This window comes from Belonocnema kinseyi, chromosome 6 (assembly GCF_010883055.1).
Source record: "Belonocnema kinseyi isolate 2016_QV_RU_SX_M_011 chromosome 6, B_treatae_v1, whole genome shotgun sequence".
In the NCBI taxonomy this organism is placed as follows: domain Eukaryota; kingdom Metazoa; phylum Arthropoda; class Insecta; order Hymenoptera; family Cynipidae; genus Belonocnema; species Belonocnema kinseyi.
The window spans coordinates 71,797,562-71,821,416 of NC_046662.1; the positions used below are offsets into that span (position 1 = coordinate 71,797,562).

General features: G+C 31.6%; 1 protein-coding gene across 4 annotated transcripts in view; it reads left to right on the top strand.

Annotated features, from left to right (window-relative positions):
- Positions 1-23,855, top strand: part of LOC117174496 (fibrosin-1-like protein) — a 43,604-nt gene that overhangs the window by 7,783 nt on the left and 11,966 nt on the right. Inside the window, exons 2-11 of one of the 4 annotated variants that reach the window (XM_033363659.1) lie at positions 10,646-10,831; positions 10,921-11,034; positions 11,297-11,332; positions 11,413-11,500; positions 11,581-11,789; positions 13,849-14,226; positions 14,343-14,605; positions 20,644-20,766; positions 20,900-21,120; positions 21,200-21,426. In XM_033363659.1, the coding sequence (XP_033219550.1) occupies positions 10,646-10,831; positions 10,921-11,034; positions 11,297-11,332; positions 11,413-11,500; positions 11,581-11,789; positions 13,849-14,226; positions 14,343-14,605; positions 20,644-20,766; positions 20,900-21,120; positions 21,200-21,426 (1,845 nt within the window). The remainder of the gene's footprint in view (positions 1-10,645; positions 10,832-10,920; positions 11,035-11,296; positions 11,333-11,412; positions 11,501-11,580; positions 11,790-13,848; positions 14,227-14,342; positions 14,606-20,643; positions 20,767-20,899; positions 21,121-21,199; positions 21,427-23,855) is intronic. The other 3 variants (XM_033363662.1, XM_033363661.1, XM_033363660.1) reach the window with 3 other exon arrangements.

Genomic DNA, 23,855 nt, shown 5'->3' on the forward strand with positions numbered 1-23,855 from the left:
TTATATCAAATACTGTAATTCAAATCCCTCATAAACTACAATCATAAAGTAAAGCTGCATTTTTTTTTTAATTTGACATTAAAGAAGTTTGTCAAAACCATAGTCGCGCCTCGCGCTCTACTGTTAGAATATGCACGCTTCGCGCTCTATAACAGGTTACCTCGCGCTTCGCGCTCGAACATCATTACACCTCGCGCTTCGCGCTCGGATATTTATTCTTTGCATTTGGAATGCTTGAAAAAAACTTGATCAAAAAGATCTCTTTTAGATGGCATTATTTATATGCGTCTTCATATTCTGAATTGTCTACTTAATTAAGTATAGTCAAAGATCAAGTTTCTCAAAGCTCTGTAAGGCTTTGAGGTACACATTTTCATTGTGACACTCGCGCTGCGCGCTCGTTTTCCGACAAACATTTGTAAACAGGTTTTGTTAGATTTTTTTTTTCTCGTAACTTTCGTCGTTTTTCCACACATTTTTTTTATTTTATTTTTTTTCAACGTTACTTTTCACGAATAAAGCAAAAAGTACGCGTCCTATCAAGAAGTGATTCTTAACGAAGTTGTAGATCTTTTTTGGGATAACCATTTTTGTTAATTTATCTTTTTTTCGTATCCTACATAGTTTGTCCACAAAATGGAATTTTTTATTTTCCATTATTTTTTGTGCAATCAAAATTTGAATTTTCGATTTTTGAAAACGCTGTAACTCTGAGAATTTTCTTTTTATCGAAACAAGTCATAAGGATAAATTTTTTGTTCTTTTTAATACTATAAATATCCGTGCATAGAATTTTCAAATTCAGAAAAAAGTGGTCTCAAAAATTTTCAAAATGCACTCACTTTTTGAATTTTTATCAAAAATGGCTGGTTCACGAATTCGTCCTTTCTATTAGGACCTAAAAAAAGTGTGCCAAAGATGAATTTGATTCGTTCATTTTTTCGAGAGTTATCATGTTTACGGACGGACGGACGGCCGGACAGACAGACGGACGCCATCGTGAAAACCTGATTTTCGGATTCAGGGGGTCTTGAAACGTGGAGATCCGTTGAAAAAGTGTGATATCAAATTTCCGACAATTCTAATACTTTCTCAATCATAAATGATGAGAATGTAAACTATAATTTTTCTATTTTTTGAAAAGTATAGATATAACTTTTCCAATTTTCATTAAAATTAAACATTTTATTTGGATAATTTGCTAGTCTTTTACCCATCTATAAGAAACCTTGACAACAATTTAAAAAATTTCAACAAAAAAAATCAATATTTTGAAAATGCTCTCAATTTTTTAATTTTGGTTGGAAATATCTGATTAACGATTAGCCTTTACTTTGGGGACCTTCAGAAGTGTATCAAATGCGGACTCGATTCGACAAATCCTTCAAAAGTTAGCGTGGCTACAACATCCAGACAGACAGACACCGATGAAATTTTATGGTTTTCGGATTCTGTGAGTGCCGAAACGTAAAGATCCGTTAAAAACCAGAGATTGAAAAATTGGACGATTACATCACATTCTCAGGAATGAGAGTATAAAAGTACAAGGAAGTTGATTCGCTTCCATTCGAAATTCATAAATCCCTTGTATTCATGATATAAATTATGGAATGACAAGTTTTTGTTTTTTGTTCTAAAATTTTTCAGAATCCTCTTTTTCCATACTAAATCAACTTAATATTTGTCTTTTTTTCTCTGAAAAGAACAGCTCAATTTCAGTTCAAACAATTGAAAATTTAAAATTTAAGTGCCAATGGTGAATAAAATGTGACATATATATTCGTGAAATGGACTATGTCATTTCCGAAGTCCTTTTTCGTACGAATCTGCGCTCCCTTTGTGTGTTTAAAGTCCTGAACGTTCAAATGAACGAAATTTTTACTTATGTATTTATTTCTAAACTAAAAAAAGTAACAAACTTGCTATTCATTTATATTGGAAATAATAAATTAACAATAGAAAATTATAATGCGTATTTTAAATGGTAGTTGAAACAATATTTCTGGATAATATAGAATTGGGAGGAAATGTTCCATTCCTTTGAACGTTCCGAACTTCAGGTACATGCTCTCTTTTTCGTCTAAATGTCAGGTTTTGACGCTTTGGCTCAAACGTAGACTTCAAATCACGTTATAGATAGAGTATTATAGACTATAGATTACAATTTTCCGAAATTCTGAATATTTTTAAAAACCTTCCTGAGCTCATTTCAAATGTAAATTTCAAAAGAATCGCAGCAACTTATCAGCATAATTGCATAACGTTTTTATAAAGAATTTTTTTTAGAAAACAAACGTATATCAAGAAAGAAACTAAGTATTCAAACTAACAAAAAAAAAGGAAACATGGAAATAACACGTGCATGCTTACAAAGTAGCAGAGTCATGTCAAACTTAATTTAATGCCGTTTACAAAAAACAACAACTAAATTATGATTTATTAGTTAGATAATAAAATTACGCGTGAGTTAAGGCTACCAATATAATTTTAAGTAAAATAATTACATTGAGAAAAAAAATTCACCAAAATAGTTAAATCTTCAGTAAAAGCATATTTATCAATTTTCGAACCGAATATGATTTTTCAATAACAAAAATTTTAATCAATAACAAAATTCTATCCAAAATGTTGAATTTTCAACCGGAAAATATACATTTTTGACAAAAAGTTAATTTTCTAGTAAAATAATGTGAGGTTGAATCCAAAAAAATGGAAGTTAAATTTTCAGTTGTAAACATTAATTGAAAAAAGAAACGAATTTGTAAGAAAAATAGTTGAATTTTAAACCAACTACTGGAATTTTCAATAAAAAAGATCCATTTTCTACCAAGAAAGACAAATTTTCAACAAAATCCACGAATTTAGAGAAAAAACAAAGAAATTTCATCAAATAAGATATCTTTCTAACAAAAAATATGCATTTTGAAGAAAATACATATATTTTCAGCCAAATATACATTTTTAAACAAAACAAAAAAAAAACGAATTTCCTACCAAGAAATATTTCCCAGTCAATAAAGAAAAATGTTCTTCCAAAATGTTTAATTTTCATGTCAAAACGACAAATTTTCATCAAAATACAGTTATTTTCAAACAAGTAATTGAATTTTCAACAAAAAGAGATTAATTTTCAATGAAACAGTTGCGCTTTTAGCCAAAAAAGATTGCATTTCTATGATAGAAGGTATATTTTTAAATCAACAAAGAAGCAAAATTTCATCCAAAATAATTAATTTTCATGTCAAAAAGACGAATTTTTAAAGAAAATGAATGCTTTTTAAGCAAATTGCAGAATTTTCAACTGAAACCGATTTGTCTTCAATCAAACAGTTCCATTTTTGGCAAAAAATGTTGACATTTCAATGATAGAACAGAAATTTGTAAACCAATAAAGAAGAATTTTCAACCAAGAAAGATTGTTTAGTCAATAAAGAAAAAAATGCATCCAAAATGTTCAATTTTCATCTCAAAAAGACGAATTTACAACGAAAAAAATATATATATATTCAAAAAAATAATACAATCTTCAAAATGTATTCTCAATCAAAAATATTATAGGATTATGCGTGTATGAGACTTACTTATTAAAACATTTTCTTCTGTGAATCTGATTTCATTAAGTTTCCACGTTTATTTAAGGAATATAATTTGTACGGATGACCCCTTAAAATGATCTTTTTTCTGACCGATAGCAATCCTTTTATATATAAAACCCTGTTTTTTTATTTTGCAATTATCTTGAGAAGTGTTTGTACTTTCCCAAAAGTTAGGCTGTTATTGAATTCATCGTTAAAACCCCCATAAAAGTTATATGCCCCCTTTTGTTAAAACAGTTTCCTGTACTTGAAGAGCAATTTGCAATTAAAATTAAATAAGCTTACAACACAAAAAACTATTCGGAAATAACACATCTCATTTCATAAATACATAGATCACATTTTGTTGACCTGGGTTGTAAGCCTTTGCAGATTTACACTTCCCATTTTAATTTACAACTACTCTTTATATAGTTTGCAGGTATAATTACCCCAAAGAATAATACTTGCTGAAAAATTACTAATAAGTTTCCAACAGATTCCACAACATCCAGTACAACATTTCTAGAACTCCTCCAAAGTTTTTTTTCTCTTATTGTCGCGTTCAAAACGAGGTGGTTGCAATATCATGAGAAGTGGTTCTTGAAACACGATCATTTTTCCAATATTACGATGAACGCGTCGTTGCCTATTAGCGTAAATTTGTATTAATTTCTGATGCCATATATCTTGCCTGAAAGCAGGGGACTGTTCGATCGATAAAACGAATTATGTAGTTACCTCTCACGTCTCTCCCCCGAACCATTACACTTTCCTCTCCCCCGACCATCTTCCTCTAGTAGTCGCGAGCTTCATTATAGGAGATCAAATCCCGCGCTTCCGTACATGTTGTAATCTGTCTAATCTTCATGCCAACACATTGCCGAACAAACGTTATCGGCAGATAGCTGAATCACTTTTTTACGACTGGTTTCACCGTTCCAACACCTGATGGGACACCCGATATCAAAGTTGATTCTCTAAACGATTAAGTGCCATAAGGCACGCGAGATAAATTTCAGTTTTAGGAATCGAAGATTTAGAAATTCTAGGTCAATAACATGTGCGTCATCAGCTGGTGGTCCGCTATTTGCCTGATTACATCGCCTCTTCTAGACATTGTTGACAATTCAAGAATTGATTAAACCTTCTTTTACCAATCTTTTCGACTCAGATATATAAAACTCTTCAATGCGATAGCTAAAGGTGCCAATGAGTCTGGCACTTGGCAGAGGAGTTCCGTAAGAAGTTCGCCTTGAATTTCCACTGGATTATATTGCCAGGTAAAGTGGAGTTGGGATTAGGATCGCGAGTCGAGAGCAAGATATTGAATCTCCGTTGAGTTTCTCGAAATTGATATTGAAACGTTGAATAACACGAGAGCAGAGAAGCGCGAGATATATACACTTGCTCGAAAGACTGACCCAGTTTTCTTTTACGAGACTTCGATACAATGTTTTGTGTTCGCATTCTCGTCTACAGGATATTCCGATAAATCCTCCATTTACTACTTATCGGCACTGGTCTGCTCTTTTATGACACCAAAATGATGCACAGTGATGGCACGATATCATTTACTGGAAAAAAAAAGAGAATATTGTCCCTACCCTAAATCGAGTTTTATTACTTTTGCCTTTTTACGGCTACACCTTTGCGAACGATGGTATATGTAAAAAAAGAGAAAGAGGCAATTCGTGAATTGCAGATATCCGCAGCGGCTATAGAGTTCACAAAAATGGTCATTGGGTCAGTCGTCGTATGAATAAGTAATGCGAATATAGCCTCGATCAATCATGAACTCGGAAGTTAATTGCATTAAAGAGAATCGTCTGCGCTGGTTAATGCGATGAAGTTAAATCGTGAGGTAGATATAGTTAAGCCCAGCAGTTTGAAACATCCTTGTCTCTCAAACTACAAATTGCATGAATTAACTAATAGTTTCACAATTAGGAGCAAGAAACAAAGTCATCATCACTCTTGCAGTCAGAAGTGAAAACTCACTAACCATAAGGAAGGGTGTAAAGCTACCAAAGTTTGATATACAGAATTGGTCACTTTATAAGAAAATGTATATAGACAAATTTAACACTTCGGCTGAGATTTGCTTTGTGGGCGAAAAGAGGAGCTCGCGTGAAGAGGCTCTTAACACGATTACCCTGTCTACCATGCGCACAGCGACCTCGTGAGAGAAGTCAGTTTATGCTGACATAATATGCGTTCACTCCAGTATCATGTGTGATTTGTCGTGAGGGACGTATGCATATCTGCCAGTCGCACAATACATTTGTACCCACTTGGCAGGAAGAGTGGTGGGTGACTGGAAGTTGGAAGAGCTCGATGAACGTTCAACGTGCATGAGCAGCCGAGTGCGAGTATAGACTACATCACTACACCTACAGAGAGTAGAAGTAGAGAGAGTTGACTTGGCAACGTTGTACGTGCAAGTTTAGTAGCCGCAATGTCGGGGCAGAATCGGCTGAAAGAAGGAAAGGCTCTCGCTCGAGGGTGTCTCTTTTTCTCACCCTTTCTTTCTCTTTTCCACTTCGTACCAGTGGCGTAACCAGAAGGACTAACGGGGCTTGACCTTTCCCCTTCAGCTTTTCTTGACGTCTGTTTTCGAAAGCCTTTTCCTCATGTATTACTCAAGATTTCCCGAGATGAATTTCTGAAGCGTGGCTTTAAATCTCGGATGAGAAAGAATATTGGGATGAATAAAGGAAAGCGCATCGTAGTCCGAGATTTGCTACATCTTAAGAAGATTTCAAATTAAATGGATTGTTGGGGTGTAGACTGTAGAGTGTAGACTCTATCTCTCTCCATAGGAAACAAGGATATTGCCTGTTTACTGTTTAACGGCACTCAAGGTTCTCCTTTGTCAGAATTTTGTCTTGTGTGTTTTTAAATATAACACTTCATGATTCAGTTTCGATTACCGATTTCGTGCTCTCAGATTTCGGTACAATTGGTCTTCACAAAAGACACCAAACACACACACGCACACACATGATAATGAACATATTTAACCAGTCTAGATGTATTTCTCTCAAGGTGTTGAGAGGCCCTGACCTAAGCTAACATCTCTAAATATCTCCATGAAACTTGAATACATTGAGGCTTCTCTCCTCCATCATCCATTATCGTCTCTTCTCAATTGCATTTTCTCGTTACGCCATTGCTCGTACTCGACAATCTGAGATTGCTTTTATCTTCCGATTGCATGCAGGAATCTTCTTCGCGTAAACATCGCTCTTCCATTCTTTCAAAGGCTGACTCAAGCTGCTCGAAAGAAAATCCCGCGAGACGACACACCGGTTTCCGTAGCTTTCGTGAAGAAAAAGATGAGAACTAAAAAAGGAACGATACAAAGGAACCTTGTCTGGTCCATTTAGAGGCATACCACCTAATATCTTGTTGAGTGAACTGTTGATGTAGAATCTCATCTGAAAGCAAAACTTTTTGCAAAAGACTGTGTCTTGTATTTCAGTACTTCTACTATCAGACTATATCCTGTATTTTCTATTAGGAACCTAATTCTTCCTGTCATAATTTAAAGTAAACCATGGTTTCTGTATCAAATTTCAAGTTCTCTCTGGACGCTTTAGCACTAGCAAAAGAACATTATAAGCAGCTGTTTTGGCAAACCTTTATTGGAATCCTTGGACCAACCATACGTTTTTTAAATGCTTGAACAAATGGTGTCTCAAAGATCCATGTCTAGACACTAAAAGGTGTAGAATTTGACTAAAAATCAACTGGAATAATTAAAAATGAGGCTATATTCTAGAGTGTTTTTGTGGTCTACGAGTTGCTCAGTTTACACACGTGCGCAGGTGGAATGAATGCTGACAATATATCGTGTTCTTGCCCTCACTTAATCTACTGGCTTTTTTTTCTTTTCCTCTGATGTACAGAGTAGTCAGTTGAGTGGAGAAGGAGGAGGAAGTCGAATTAGGGCGACGTAGGATGAGAGAAAGAAAGAAGGAGATACACAAGTGAAGAGAGAACGACTGCCGACGGTTTCTCCTCCCAGCTGCTGGCCTGGCGTGGAGGAGGCCTTGTCGTGCGGCTGTTCGTTCGGTCAATGTCTTCTTCTCTCTTTCTTACTCACTCTGCTCCTGTGTTGGCGATTCTCCGCTATCCTCTGTTTTCGCCAGGGTTGTAGTTAAAGAGGGAGAGAAGAAGTGGGACGAATCTATTGATCTGAGACTTGTCTACAAATTTTAGGGCATTGTTGAACGGTTTTTATGGAGCTGCGGGACAGATAGAAATAATATTTATGGTTCTTTCAGTAACTCATAATCGCTAGAATTCAGTGGTTGCTTACTATCGGCTAAGTCTCGGGTTAAGCCATTTAATCGCTTTATGGTCAATTAGGAACTAGTTTTTCATTTTTAACGATTCCTTGCCTAATAATGCTAAAGATTCAGTTTTTAGGGATTATAATTTCATCACGATTTCGATTTAGCTTAGGTCTCACTAAACTTTATTACGTTTCAGCTTCCTGTTCTTGACTTTGTTTCATTAGATCCACTTCAGTAGCTTTAGCATTAATTGACTGTACAATTTATGCATGTCTGATTGCAGCAGTTTTAATCGCCCTGCAACTATTAATGGTTGCCACTTGTTTCAAATAATTTGTCTTGAACCATAAAAAACGTCATTAGAATAAGTATTCATACACTGAATTAAATAATTAGGGGATACACGCATAATTCTGGTTATTCCAACCGTATTGTATTGCTAGCTCAGCTAGAATCATGCGGAATGGTCATTTTAGGCATAGCATTATAATTACATATTATAGCTAGAACAAGAATATTTTATCCGTAAAGTATCCTAAATTGTATTCCTAAATTATAGACTTGTGTTGTTGAATATTTTATATTAAATTTTTCATGATGCAAACTATACTGAAATGACTGTGTTAATACAATATAGAACCCTGTAGCAACAAATGATACGTTCTCAATAACATTTTTTTTGTAAATTTTTTTTTGTAAAATTGAAGGAAATATAAATTCACGTAAATTCTACAAATCAAGTCATTTAAATTATAGTCCGACTAGAAAAACAATTTTTTATATTAACTTAATTTGGGGGTATATATTAAAAAATCTAGAGTTTTTTGTATATTTCTATAGGTGGCTCTGAATCTTGGGTAACGCGCAAATGAAGATTTCGTTCAGCCAAAAGTTAGGCCTGATCGAACTGAAAATATTTTTGAATTAACTCTAGATAGAATTTTTCAACCATTAACGTATGGCTAACAATTCCCAAGCATTTCTGCCATTGTAATTTTTGCAAGACGATTACGATTTGTCTTCGCACTCTTGATAAAAGTTTAAAAATTTCCTTTAGTTCAATAAGTAAAACTTTGCTTGTTACGATTTGACTCCTAGGGATTACGATTTTTGTTTTAACTTCTTCACAAACCACATTGTGTCCCAGCGATAATCAATCATGAGAACGCTATATTTGAACCTGAGCAGAAAGTTGTGGTAGGAAGAAAAATAAGTTTGTATTGAGTCGACATAAGCCACAAAGTAAAACAGTTTGAGTGAGGTAACATTCCCTGTTTACGGATTTTATGTGGAAGCTAAATCTAGACCTTCGACCTACTACAATTATCGCAAAGAACTTTCATCACCGAGATATTTTTGCAGCTTAGTTTGTTGTGATAAGGATACTGGTGCGCAGAAGGCAATCCAGGTCATTCTCTTGAAAATAGTTTTTCAGGCATCTGTCTAAAGGAGAGGAATCAGCAGAGTAGAAATTGTTTTTCCATAAAACAATATGAGTTTGTAAATAAATAATTTGCTTATCTTGTTCATACTGTTTGTTGTATTGCGGTATACGTACCTGTGTTTCTCCCCTCTTGATCCGCATTTTTCTCCCCATGCTCCTTTTGCTTAGCAGTACGTACGCGGTTGCTCTTCAATATCTCCTGCCCCCACCAACCCCCACTTTGGTGCCCCCGTGGTGCAACGCGTACGCTACCACAGTGCGAATCTCCCTCTTCGTCACTTGTGTGAACGTGCACCGCCATATCGCGAAGGCGAGCAACCGGTTTGCCGGAGGCCGAAATATTCGAAATTTTGTCGATCTGTGGTGTCTATTTCTGTCCGTCGTGACGGCGCTATGCGCGCGACTTGCCGGCTGTCGTCGTTGCGTCGAGTATCCAGCGGTCTTCTGTTCCAGCCCATATGACGAATGTTGTCAGAGGTCAGATTGATCGAAACAGCGCGAAAGCCATTCCTTCATTCCTTGGACTCTCTTCTCCACCTCGCTTCAACTTCCAAGTTCCGAGGCTGCTACTGCTGCAGACCTAACAGAACCGGTCGTGAGTTTGTTCGATTCGCGTACATTTTTTTAGTGCCGCCATTGCAAACGTCCCGCGAAAGTTACTAACTTGCTCAAGTCGTTAAAAGTCGTTCCATCTGTGTTTTGTTGTTGTTACTGTTGCCTCCTGTAGAGAACACGGATTGGTCCATTTGATCTTCTTTGTTGACGTGTGCAAAATTGACCTTCAAAGTAAAACTCCTTGGGGAAAGGTTTTGTGAACTGGATACCAGCTTTCGAAAACTGGCCAACAAATCAGCTGGTAATAGGATGAGGTCACCCACCTAAGAGTTATACCGTTAAAAGTTGTTTTTATTCTTCCAAAGGTTAACTGCCCTCTAACTTTTTTAATTATCCCAGATCTAATCTCTAAATTTAACTGAAAAATGTGAAACATTTTTTGACAGACAGCGCTGTTTTTAAACATTGCAAAGTATTCAGGTTTGATTTTAAAAGTTATATGCATTGATATAAGTATAGATAACTTCCTACAATGTGTCATTCTTCTCCAAAATACGTTTTTTTATTCCTTTATTGTTATAGATAAAATCTATCACATTTCCTTTATGAAGCTGTAATAAAATACAGACATTAAGATATTAATTTTTTCTAATGTAGAGAATGATATTGGACTTTGGCTTACATAATTCATCCATAGATGTTTACATATTTTGATAGTTTATGTCTCTCCTAAATTACTGAGCTAATTATTTGTGTCTTTCTGCTTACAGAGTGCAATAAAACTAGCTGGTAAAAATAATGTCAAGAAGCTTCATTCTCTGCTGACGATAGTGGATGAAAAACCAAAGGTGGATATCGTTCAAAACAACCGGCATAACGAGCACCACATCAAGAATCACTACAAGCACAACCATTATTCTCACAATTCCATACTGACACCCTCAACGCTCAACCAGGTATTTCTCAATCATTATAATGGAATACAATTTGAATTAATATAAATCAATGAACAGAAATCACATTATCAAATTGTGATCACTTTCAGGGCCTAGATGCAGGAACAAGTGACGATAGCGGAAGAGCGTCCGAACAGTTGCATGGCCCTGGTGCAACTAGAGATTGCCAGGATGCCGATAGTTCCAGGGACCATCTTAGCGATGTAAGTTATCCTTCCTAAATATTAAAAACAAGTTTCAGTGCGCCATTAAAAGTAGCACACGTTTCTTCCTTTACGGCTATTATTTCCGTTGATAAGAAGCGATAAATATATAGACCTTCAGTTATTAAAGATAAGAAACATTTATAAAAAGAGTACACTAGACAATTAACAATGATTATAATTACTTTTAATTATTTCGGCTTCGATAAGTTCCTATTTTGTGCTAGAACATAGACAAATATTTCCACATTTTTCTTTACAGGCGAGCAGTCATTGCAGTTCGGGCAAAGGCTATATCGTAAGTATTTCTCAATTCCTAAAATGTGTATGTACCAAGAATGTTTTCGATTTACTCACAAGTAATCTGTCGGTTTGCAGTGTGATAGCGAAGGAGAAGACGACAAGGGCTCTGATGGTGAATCGGTACTCTTTGCATCTGCAACTCCACCGCCTCTTCCACGTAAATGTAAGCAGACAAATATTTGGAGAGAGATTATAGGGCCCCTCTGAAAGACAAAACAATCAATATTAATTCAATTGTTTCAGACGAATTGCCATCTTCTTCGCCGCATGTCCCGCCGCCAGCAAATGGGGCTGGAGGTTCACCTCCGGACACTGGCGGACAAATTTCTAATCCTGCGACTGATGCTCCAGCTCCTATACCTCCCCCTGTGCCTGCGCCTGCTACTGCACCAGTTCCAACGGCACCGAGTCCTCCAAGTCCTACCTTACCCCCTCACATATCCCAATCACCTGTAAGTATTTTCACTCTTGATGTAACTCAACACTAATTAAAACATAATTCAAGGATCATCCATAAAGTACGTTATCAGCTTTTAGCGATTTTCGACTCCCTCTCCCTGCCCCTTCACCCTGTTAACAAGAGTTTATTTGGTTATGAGCCCTCTCCTCTCCTCGAAATTAACATAGCCTTTAGGTAAAACCCGATTTTACGCTTATATACTGATTTTTTCTGTGTTTATAGCGAGTCAAATTGCCAACATGCCTATGTTGTCTACGTGACCGTGTGGTGAATTATAAACTTCGGTAAAAAATCAGTAATTAAAATAAAAAAGTACTTTTCAGAGTAAGTGTTGAAATTAAGGGTAAATTTTTACCCAAAAATGGATTACTTAAAATTTTAGTTAAAAAATAATTATTTTAAATTTAATAAAAAAACGATTTTTTTTACTAAATAGTTGATTTTCTTTGACTAAATTATTAAAGTTTCGATAGAATATGATGAATTTTCGATACAAAACAGTTGAATTATCAAATATAAAATGTGAAATTTTGATTAAAAAAGTTATTTTATACCAAAAGAGAAGAATTTCCAAAAAATACAAGAACTCTCAACCCAAAAGTTGAACTTTGAACTAAACTAGATTAATTTTCAACAAAATAAAAAACGTTTTTTTTTTAGCCAAATAGTTCAATTTTAAGAAAAAGTTTAATTTTTACTTAAAAAATAACCATTTCCGACCGAAAATGGAATAGGTAAATTTTCAATGGCCAAAGTAATTTTTCAGCCGAAAAAAAGGAATTTTCAAAAAAATTTCTGGTTCGTCAACCAGAAACATTATTTTTAAGAAATTATTAAATTTTACAACCTAATTGTTAAATTTTTAACCAAAAACATGAATTCTCAACCAAAAAGTGGAATTTTCAACTAAAAAAGATGCATTTTTTAAGGAAAAGATTTATTTACTACAAAAAAAAAAGACAAACCTTTTAACAAAAATCAAGATTTCTTCACCAAAAAGTTGAATTTTTAACTAAAAAAATTAAATTTTGTTTATTTTGTTTAACGTTGAATCTACTTGTTAGATTTTTAAACATAAAGATTAATTTACTACCAAAAAAACTAATTTTAAACAAAATTCAAGAATTCTCAAATAAAAAGTTGATCAAGCAAATGAATAAGATGAATGTTTAAACAAATATATTAATTTACTACCAAAAAGTCGAATTTTCAAAAAAATTCGAGAATTCTCAAACAAAAAGTTAAATTTTTAAAAATGTAGTTCAACTTTAAAACCTAATTGTTAAATTTGAAATAAAAAATATGTGAAAAATATAATTTCAATAAAATTCAAGAATTCTCAACAGGAAAGTTGAATTTTTAAGTAAGAAAGTGCATTTTTAAACAAAAATATTAACTATCTGTTGAAAAAAACGAGTTTAAAAAAAACTTAATTTACTATCAAAAAGACGAATTTTTAATAAAATTCAAAACTTCTCAATCAAAAAGTTGACGTTTTAACTAAGAAAGATGAATTTTGAAATAAAAAGATTAATTATCTATTGGAAAAAAACGAATTTCTAACAAAATTCAAGAGTTCTCAACCATAAAAGTTGAAGTTTCAACCAAAACGTTGCATTTTTTTTAAAAACTATTAACTTTCTATTAAAAAAAAAACAAATTTTTTGACAGAATTCAAGAATTCTCAAATTAAATTTTGAATTTTCATCTAAAAAGAAAAAATTTTGAACAAAAATATTAATTTACTACCAAAAAGACGAATTTTGAATAAAATTCAAGAATTATAATCAAAAAGTTAAATTTTTAACTAAAAACATAAAATTTTAAACAAATCGATTAATTCTCTACCTAGAACATTCATCATCTGGAAACTTCCTAAAAAACTTTACGAAACGTTATTTTAACTGAGACCCCGTCCCGTTACCAACCGTAGGTTTTGTGAGCCCCCCCCCCCCTCCCCTCCAAGTGTTAACATAAGTTTATGGACGATCTTTGATCAAAAACTAATCCTATATTTTCTTATTTTCGTTCGCTTTGTTGTTTTTGTTTAGATTACTAGTCCGCTGGCAGCGAATCCTCGTGCAATAGCTCCGCAGCAACGACCAGCCTCACCTGCTCTACCACCTCCGTCTTTGTCTCAACAGCCTCACACTACGATACCTGCTTTACATACGCCCAATGTACCACATGTCTCCTCAAGCCACACAACTAGTCCTGCCGTTGCAAGTTTGGGTGTAACTCCAGCAGCACCGTCCAACGGAGCAGCCACCACAACAAGCTATCCTCCTCCTCTGCCAATGGCTGCCTATCCCCAAACACAGCCATCCTATCCGCCTCTCTACACACCCTACACCGCTCTCAATCACAGTCCTTATCTTCCACCCGCCGTGCCCTCTCCCTCGCATTCTGCCTCTTCGCGAACCGATGTGGTAAGAAAGAGTTTTTTCATCTACAAACATTTTTCTCTCTCTTTCTCTCAGATTGTTGTTGTTGTTGCTGTTTGAAACGACTCTTAATAATCCTCTGATGTTTGTCTTTGTTGCAGAGAGGCAGTAGTAGGGCTTCCCCGTGCACAAATATAAAACAAACGATAACAAACAATGTGCAGAATCACAACAATATTAACAATACTACCAACAATACTCCACTTAGTGCTGCCACTACGACCTGCGTATCTACGATAACGAACACAGTTACCACCGCGAATACAATCGCTCACCGGGATATTGTGGCTTGCAGTCTAGCTGGGAGAAACACAAACAATTCGCCACGTGGACACAGTCCAAATCGGGAACGGGACAGTTACAGGTACACTGTTTTATATATATTAGCGCAGGGTGGCCACCAACCCGGGAGAACCGGGAGACACTTGCATCGGGATGAAGTGGGGAGAGAAATATTTAACTGGGCGATTTTCCTTATTTTATAATGCGCGCGTTCTGTAATTTTTTAAAGTTTCCAATTAGAAAGCATGTAATTTTCAAAGTGTTTGGAATCATTAAACTTTCAAGTTTGTTTAATAATAAGATGTTAGTTGAGCGATGTTATTTATCTGAGTAATATAATAAATTATAAAATAAAAAGATGATGTTCATTTGACATATTTCAGACTAAAGAAACGAATCTGGATGTTGCTGAAGATCCTTCATTATTCACGGTGTTCAAGAATGAGATTAAAATCAAATTTTCGGGTACAGTAAATTGTACGGTTTCTGTCGGTTCTTGTACATATTTGAACAAGATTTATATCAAATTAAAAATAATCGTTAGAGCACTTTTTTATCAATTAAAAAAGAACGATTTTTTCCATAAATTTGTGAAATTATGATTTTTTAACGTTTATTAATACAGATATTTACTCTTCTGACAAAATATACTAACAAGCCAATTTTTTTAAAGATAAGTATGCACTATAAACAATATGTTATTTGATTGAAAATTTATTTTGTGCATTTTTTTATGTTTTAAGGTTTAGAATAGATAAAAAAATTTAATTTTAACAAAATTTTTTATTGAACAACCTTAAAATTGATATATGTACATAAATATTAAATCCTATGTAATTGCTACAATAGCAAATTACTCTGAGTATTGTTTTTATGAAATATTTTATGGAAAAAAACCGCATAAATTTTCGGCGTTACAGGACGGTTCAAACTTAATTTTACTTCAACGAATAACGACAGAATTTAGTACACACACTGGTTATATCGTATTTATCTTTTACTTCTTAATTTTATTAAATTTTTATTATTTTAGATGTTTTTTATTATCAGATTATTAAATTTAATCAAAAACAGTGAATATACGGATTAATAAACGTTAAAAAAATCATAATTTCACAAATTTATGAGAAAAAATCTTTTTTTTTTTTTAATTTATAAAAAAGTGCTCTAACGATTATTTTAAAGTTAATATAAATCTTGTTGAAGTATGTCCAAGAAACGATAGAAACAATCAAATTTACAGTACCCGAAAATTTGATTTAAATCTCATTGTTGAACACCGTGTATTTTTTTTGTTAACGTTTCGAGCACAAAATATTCTGCTCGTCAGGTCAATCAATTATTAAAAAAGTTCCATTAAAATCAAAAGATTTAGAAAAATTGTTTGCGATAAGAACATGTTAGTTTCTCTATCTCAATCTCTTTTCCTTATGAGTCCAATTATTGAGATTAATTCTGTTTTCATTGTTAATAATTTTTTACCATGAAATCAGTAAAGATAATTGACTTTAATTATTAACAATTTAAATAGAATCATTATCACATACCATTTTTGGAATTTTTTTATCATTAAATCAGTAAAGATAATTGACTTTAATTATTAACAATTTAAACAGAATCATTATCACATACCATTTTTGTAAATCTTTTAAGTTGAATGGAACTTTTTTAATAATTCGCTGTCCTGATGAGGAGAAAATTTTGTTCTCGAACCGTTGACGAACAATAATAAACTTTCAAGGTTTTGAAATTTGAACGGGGAAAATGAATTGAGTGGCCTGGAAAAGTCATGGAATTTTGAAAAAAATTACTGGAACTTTTTTAATTATCTATTTCAAACTCTTAATAATTTAGTATTTTATAGCGATTTCTGTATTTAGAAATTCCATAAGAAAACTTTAGGAAAAGGCAAAATCAGACAAAGTGTAAGAATTAAAATGGAAAGCAATGGAAGTTTCAATGGGAAAAGCAAAAAGAACTGCAAGCTTTTGGAGAAAAAATTCGTGCATTATTTTTTTAGATTAATTTTTGGAATTTTTGAATTTTAAATTTCACAATACTGCAGTTTCAAATTCAAATAATTATTAAAAAATTGCAGGACCATTCTGATATTAAATAATTTAAAATTTCATATTAAAAGCCTTGATGTTTTTGAATTTAACAATTTTATATGTAAATACAAAGCAATTTCGAATTAAAAAGCTTAAAATTTTACAATTTTAAAAAATGGAATCATGTAACAGCAGTCCTGTTTTGTATTCTTCATTTTAATTTTCAATTTAATATCTTAAAATTGTTGAATTTTTAGTTGAAGATTTAAACAAATAAATAATTTACAAATTGAAAAATATTTGATTGGAAAGTTTCAAGAATGAATAATTCTAAAAGGAAATTTGAAATTAAGAATGGAGTTTAAAATAAACAATGATAAAAATTAAGCTATCTGAAATTAATACACAAGTAAATCAATAATAATTACCCTAACTTTAGATAGTTACAATTGTAGATGTCAGAATTTACATTTTGAACGCTGAATTTTTAATTTCTCTCTTTCATAGATTTTAATTTTGCAATCAAAATTGAATTGGTTAAATTTTGGAAAGTATAATTAGCGATTAAAGAACGATAATTTTTTAAGCTATTTAAATTTAATTTAAATAATTTAATTTTTTATGGGTTTGAGTATAAAAAAGTTTTAATATCATAATTTTTTATAATTAAATTTTAATTCTGTTTTAAATGAAGTTCGCATTCGCTTAAGTTTCAATGTTCCAGAGTGAACATTTTTTCATTTTTAATGTTCCCCATTTAATATTACTATTTATTTTAATTTTTTGTTGTTTGAAATAATTAATTAAATTAATTTTTTGATTTGAGAAAAATTAGCTTAATCAGCTTTGATGTTAAATTATAATTTTGGTATGTAACAACAATTAAAAATTCTAAAATAATTAAAAGCTTTGCGACTTTGAAAGATTCAATAATTTAGTTTTCAATGTTAAATTGTTGAACCCTTAATCGGTTTTAATTAAAAATGATTCAAATTCAATTTTCAATTACCAGAATTGGAATCTTCAAATATTCAATTTTTAACGTTTTGTCATTCTCCTATTTTCGAAATTTTAATCTGAAATCGCTTAATTTCGTAATTCTTCAATTCAAAATAAAATTATTTAATTGTTAGCACTTCAACTTAAAAATTATGCAATGCATCTCCTTTTTTCTAATGAAATTGTTCACAATTGTTCAATATTTTTTTTTCATGAACTTTTAATTCAAAATTATTTATTATTTGTTCAAAAATAGTTCAAACCTAATGTTAAAAAATTGGTTTAATAGAAGTCTAAATTTGTATATTTTTCATGTTAGAAAATAAAAATCCAGAGACGTGAACGCGCGATTTGCGCGCGTGCATTTACTGCTAGCGGGTAATAAAAAGAATGTATTTTCATATTATTATACAAATAAATTTATTATTTCTAGCATTATATGATTCAAAGTCAGCCGGTTTCTTGCAAAAAGGTTTGCTGAGGCTTATCGTTTTTCGCAATTGATTAAATGTATGAAAAACTGTGAGTTTCGCAAAGAGACTTAATTTTTTTCTGAACCGGGAGAAATCGCAAATATTTACCGAGAGAAAGCCGAGAGACGAAAATTTCAAAAATAGTGGCCACTCTGATTAGAGGCCTCACAGATCTGTCCCGGTATCATCCCCTATTTTACCCTATATTAACTTAAAGGTCCCTAAAGTACCATATTTTCAAAATTTGGTCCCTATGCTACTTTGGAAATATTTCAAGATATTTTTAAAGATCCCGCAACGTTTTTAATAGATTTCGTCAATTTGAAAGGATTTTTAAAGATTTTAAGGTATTTTTAAGAACTTTTTCTTTGAAGTATTTTAGGGAATTTTAAAAGGTTCCAAGGAATTTTTCATTAATTTCAGTAATTTGAAGGGATTTTAAGGTGTTTGAAATATTTCAAGGATGAAAACTTTATTTATATTTCTGAGAGTCTTTAAGATTTAAAGAGATTTGAAATTCTTTTTTAGAATTCACCCTGAATTCTTCTTAACGTATCCTTAATTCTTTGGAATTCTTTGGCATTTTTTTTATATTATTAAATTCTACTTTATTCAATCAATTTTTTTAATTGAAAAAATTTTAATTTTATTGATCCTGAGGATCAATTGACAAAATGATCAGAGGATTAAAAATATTTTAGGGTACTGTGAAATATTCACAGGCATTTTCAAGAGTTTTAAACAGTTTTCAGGGATTTCAAAAGATATCAAAGGATTCGAAATATTGAAAATTCCTGGAAATATCAGGGCATTTTTTTCAAAGACAGGGAATTTGTTCGAGAGCGTGCTTAATTAATTTTTTAAATTGAAATATAAAATTGACTACCAATTATTATTTATTTGTGAAAGTGGTTTTATATGACTTTATTGAACTATTTTGTTGAAAATTCTCTTTTTTTGCTTGTTTGAAATTAATTCATTAATTTAGTTGAAAATTTAAGTGTCTTGTTCAAAATTCATGTCTTTTGTTGAAAATTCGTTCTTATTGATAGAAAGTTAATATTCATGATTAAAAATTTATTTTTTTCTTGAAAATCCAACAGTTTGTTTGTATTTTTTTATATCTCTTGACTGAAAAATCTTTCTTATTTGAAACTTCTACTCATGTTGAAAATTTGTATTTTTGATTTTATTCAAATGTTGTTGATTAAAAATCAAAAAGTTTATGGTTGAAATATCAACTACGAAATCTTTTCTCTATCATTTTTCTTTTTGGGAATGAAAATTGAACTACTTGGTCGAAAGTTAAACTCTTGTGATAAACATTATTTGTTTTTGTTTAAGATTCATCATTTTAATTGAAAACTCATCACTTTGATTAAAAACGACCTATTTTGTTGAAAATCGTTTTTTTCTGCTGAAAATAAATTTTTGTTTCGAAAATGTAACTATTACTTTTGAAAAATTAACTATTTTGTTGAAAATTTGTTGTTTTTTATTAAAGTTTAATTTTAAACTAAAAATGTAACTTTCATTTTTGGATGAAAATTTTTCTCTTTTAGTCGAAAATTCGTCTTTTTGGGTAGAAATTAAACTTCTTGGTTTAAAATTCGTCTTTCTCATTCAAAACTCATAATTTTAGTTAAAAATTCATCAGCTTGTTTTAAAACTCATCACTTTCTTTGAAAGTGTATCTATTTTTTTAAAGATAATTTTTTTTCGTTGTAAATTTTTCTTCTAAACTGAAAATGTAACGAATAAAGTTTTGGTTGACAAAGTTTTGGTTGAAAATTCAACTATTCCAGTAAAATATTCTTACTTCTATTTGATAATTTATCCTTTTGGCTTGAAATTCGACTATTTGTTTGTTTAATAATCGTCTTCTTGGTAGAAAATTAATCTTCTGGTATGAAAATTCATTTTTGTCGTTGAAAATAAAACTACTTGATTGACAGTTAAACCCTTTTGCTAAAAATCTCTTTAAATTTTTATTATTCCAGTTGAAATTTCATCATTCTAGTTAAAAATGTATCACTTTGGTTGACTTTTTTTTCAACTATTTGGCCGAGAATTGATGTTTTTTGCTGAAAAAATGGTCTTTTTTGGAAAAAATTTTTCTTTTTGGCAGAAAATTCATCTATCTTGTTACAAATGCAATACTTTAAACTTTAAAATAAAAATTTGTTTGAATTATTGCTCAAATGCGTGGACGTTAGAGACAAATTCTAGAAATGAGTAATTCTGTTTTTAGTATAATTTAATTATTATTTAATCGATGGGGCTAATATATTAAAAAATATCCCGCAATATAATTTGTGAAAGCTTTCTAAATTAAACATATGAATTAAATCACTAGAAACTGAAAAAAATTTCAAATATACTCACGAAACTGTATACCCATGCCAAGTCGATAGTTTAAAAAAATGCGAAATATTTTAATGGCTCCGTAATATAAAAAATGATATTTGGAAAAAACTTTAGATACCTGGAAAAAACCTGAAATTGTCTGGGAATTTCGTTCGAAGATTTGAATAGGCACCCTGATAAGAAAATATTTTGTAGCGAACTCTAGCAATAAAAAATGATCCTCGTTACAGCAGCAACGTGAGCAGCTTAAGTCGCGGGAGCATAACGCCTGTTAGTGTGCCAAATAGCCAATCCTCCCCAGCCAATTCTAGTCTACCTGCTTACTCCAAGGCTCAAGGGTGGATCAGGTATAGGTATTTCAATTTCTCGTTGTTCTTTTCATTTTGATGACCGTGGTTTCGTTTATAAAAAGCTCGGCTTCGTCTTTTCCTGATGAACTCGCATTGGAAGACTACAATTTTTTTTGTCTTTCCTTTCCCGTTACAGCAGCAGCTCAGCTCCCCAAATGTCTCCGGCAACAAATACATCAGTTCCGAGGCCAACTCCACCACCAGTTCCGCTGGGCTTGCACACTTTTCCACCGCCTATGTTTGCAACTCCACTACCGCCGCCAGTTTCAAATGCGAGTTCTCACACCTCCATGTCTTCGCTTCCTCCACCTACATCCAATCCGAATCCATTCTCGGCTGAATCGCTCTTCCAAACAAGTAAGTAGAGTTGTGTGATTTTGATGTTGTCATTGTCAATGTGAGTTATAGCAAGGGAGCTTATTCTAATCGGAACAAGGGGTGACTCACGTTGCAGGTCAGGCAGACCTGTTGAGACGAGACCTTGAGAACAGATTCCTGGCACCGCAGAATCGAAATATTGGTGTTGATGTGGGTAATCTTGGACCACCGTTGTACATTCGAACTGAAATGCATCATCATCAGCATGAACACACGCATGTGCATCAGCACTCGTCATCTTTGCACCCTCAAAATGCACCCACGAGTCTCTATCCACCCTCAATTGTAAGTATCAGATCAATTTCTCCCTCTATTCTTTACACCATCAGGTCGCCAGCGACCTTGAAAATCTTGAAAAACTTGAAAACCTGGATTTCTTCTTGAATTTATCACGATTACCTTGAATTTCTGTTTTTGTTTTGCCTCTAAAACTAGTTATCGAGGGGTTGATCACTCGGTTTTTAAATACACGCCGAACTTTAAAAAATTACAAGATGATTATAAAGATTTCAAAATATTTCAAAGCTTTTATAATGTTTAAAATGATTTTGAACACATCAAAGAGAATTCATGGATTTCAAAGACTTTAAAAAGGATTCAAGGATTTAAATAAGGCTTGTAGACAAGATTTCAAAGGTTTCTAATATTTCACAAAGATTTTAAAACTTTCAAAAGATACCAAATATTTTAATGATATCCAATGAATGCAAAAGATTTCATAAAGATTTCAAATCTAATGATTTCAAATCTAATAATTTCAAAAAGGGTACAGTACACCGGATTTTAAAGATGTCAAATTTGTTCTGAAGATTTCAAAATATTTCACAAAGATTTGAAACATTTTACACAAATTTCTAATGTTTCACAAATATTTAAAAAAAATGTATAAAGATTTCAAGGATTTCAAAGATTTTTCAAAGATTTTAAAAGATTTCAAATATTTTGATGATATCCAGTGAATACAAAAGATTTCAAATCCAATGATTTCAAAAAGGCCAAAATACACCTGATTTGAAAGATTTCAAATTTGTTTAGAAGATATCAACATATTTCACAAAGATTTTGAAAGATTTTACAAAGATTTCGAATTTTTCACAAATATTTCAAAATAATTTACAAAGATTTCAAGGATTTCAAAAAATTTTCCAACATTTTAAAAGATTTCTAATATTTCACAAAGATTTTCAAACTTTCAAAAGATTTTAAGGATTTTAAATAGTTTCAAATGTCAAATTTTTTTGATTTCAAAGATTTCGAAAAACTTCAAAGATTGTACCAATGAATGCAAAAGATTTCATAAAGATTTCAAATCCAATGATTTCAAAAAGGATAAAATACACCAGATTTTTAAGTTTTCAAATTTGTTTAGAAGATTTCAGAATATTTCACAGAGATTTAAAAGATTTTGCACAGATTTCTAATGTTTCACAAATATTTTTAAAAAATGTATAAAGATTTTAAAAAATTTCCAAGATTTTACCAACATTTTAAAACATTTCAAAACATTTCACAAAGATTTCAAGTATTTTAATGATATCCAGTGAATGCAAAAGATTTCAAATCCAATGATTTCAAAAAGGCTTAAATACACCAGATTTGAAAGATTTAAAATTTTTTTAGAAGATTTCAAAATATTTCACAAAGATTTCAAGGATTTCAAAAAAATTTACAACATTTTAAAAGATTTCTAATATTTCACAAAGATTTTCAAACTTTCAAAAGATTTCAAGGATTTTAAATAGTTTCAAATGTCAAATTTTGTCGATGTCAAAGATTTCAAAAAACTTCAAAGATTGTAACAATGAATGCAAAAGATTTCATAAAGATTTCAAATCCAATGATTTCAAAAAGGATAAAATACACCAGATTTCAAAGTTTTCAAATTTGTTTAGATGATTTCAAAATATTCCACAAAGATTTAAAAAATTTTACACAGATTTCGAATGTTTCACATATATTTCAAAAAAATTTACGAAGATTTCAAGGATTTCAAAGATTTTTCCAACATTTTAAAAGATTTCAAATATTTTAATGGTTTCAAATGAATGCAAAAGATTTCACACGTATTTCAAAGATTTCATAAAAAATTTCATAAAGATTTCAAAAAGTATTCTAAATCTTAGAAATGTTTGTCAAATATTTTGAAATGTTCTAAACAAATTTGAAGTCGTTTAAGATAGTTGCCAAAATTCATATATCTGGAGAAAAAAATGTTCTATGATTTTAATAATCAAAATATTATCACTGTCGAATAAAAAATATTTGTTATGAAAAAGGTTAAGATTTACAAAAACAAAAAATATTAATTTTAAACGTGTTTTTGTTATTTAAATTTTTTCTTACCGCCGCTTCTGATCTATTTTAAAAAAATTATTGCATTTCAATAAATGACGTTTTATTTTTTTTTTTTAGAAAGATTCTCTACAACTCTCCTGTTTCCAGTTTTGAAAGTAAATTTTTCTATGGCTCAAATCGTTAGAACATTTTTTTCGAAGAAAACATTTTTAAACAAATAATTATATTTTAAGCTTATTTAGTTATTTTTAAATTAAAAACAGGAGAATGTTTTCCCGGAAAAAATAATGCGTCATTTAACATGGTTGAAATTAATGTTTTTTTTGTAAAAGTTATAATTTGATTCTTAAAATCATAGCAAACCTATTTTTTCAGATATTTGGCTTTGGCACGACGACTACCTTGAACGACTTCAAATT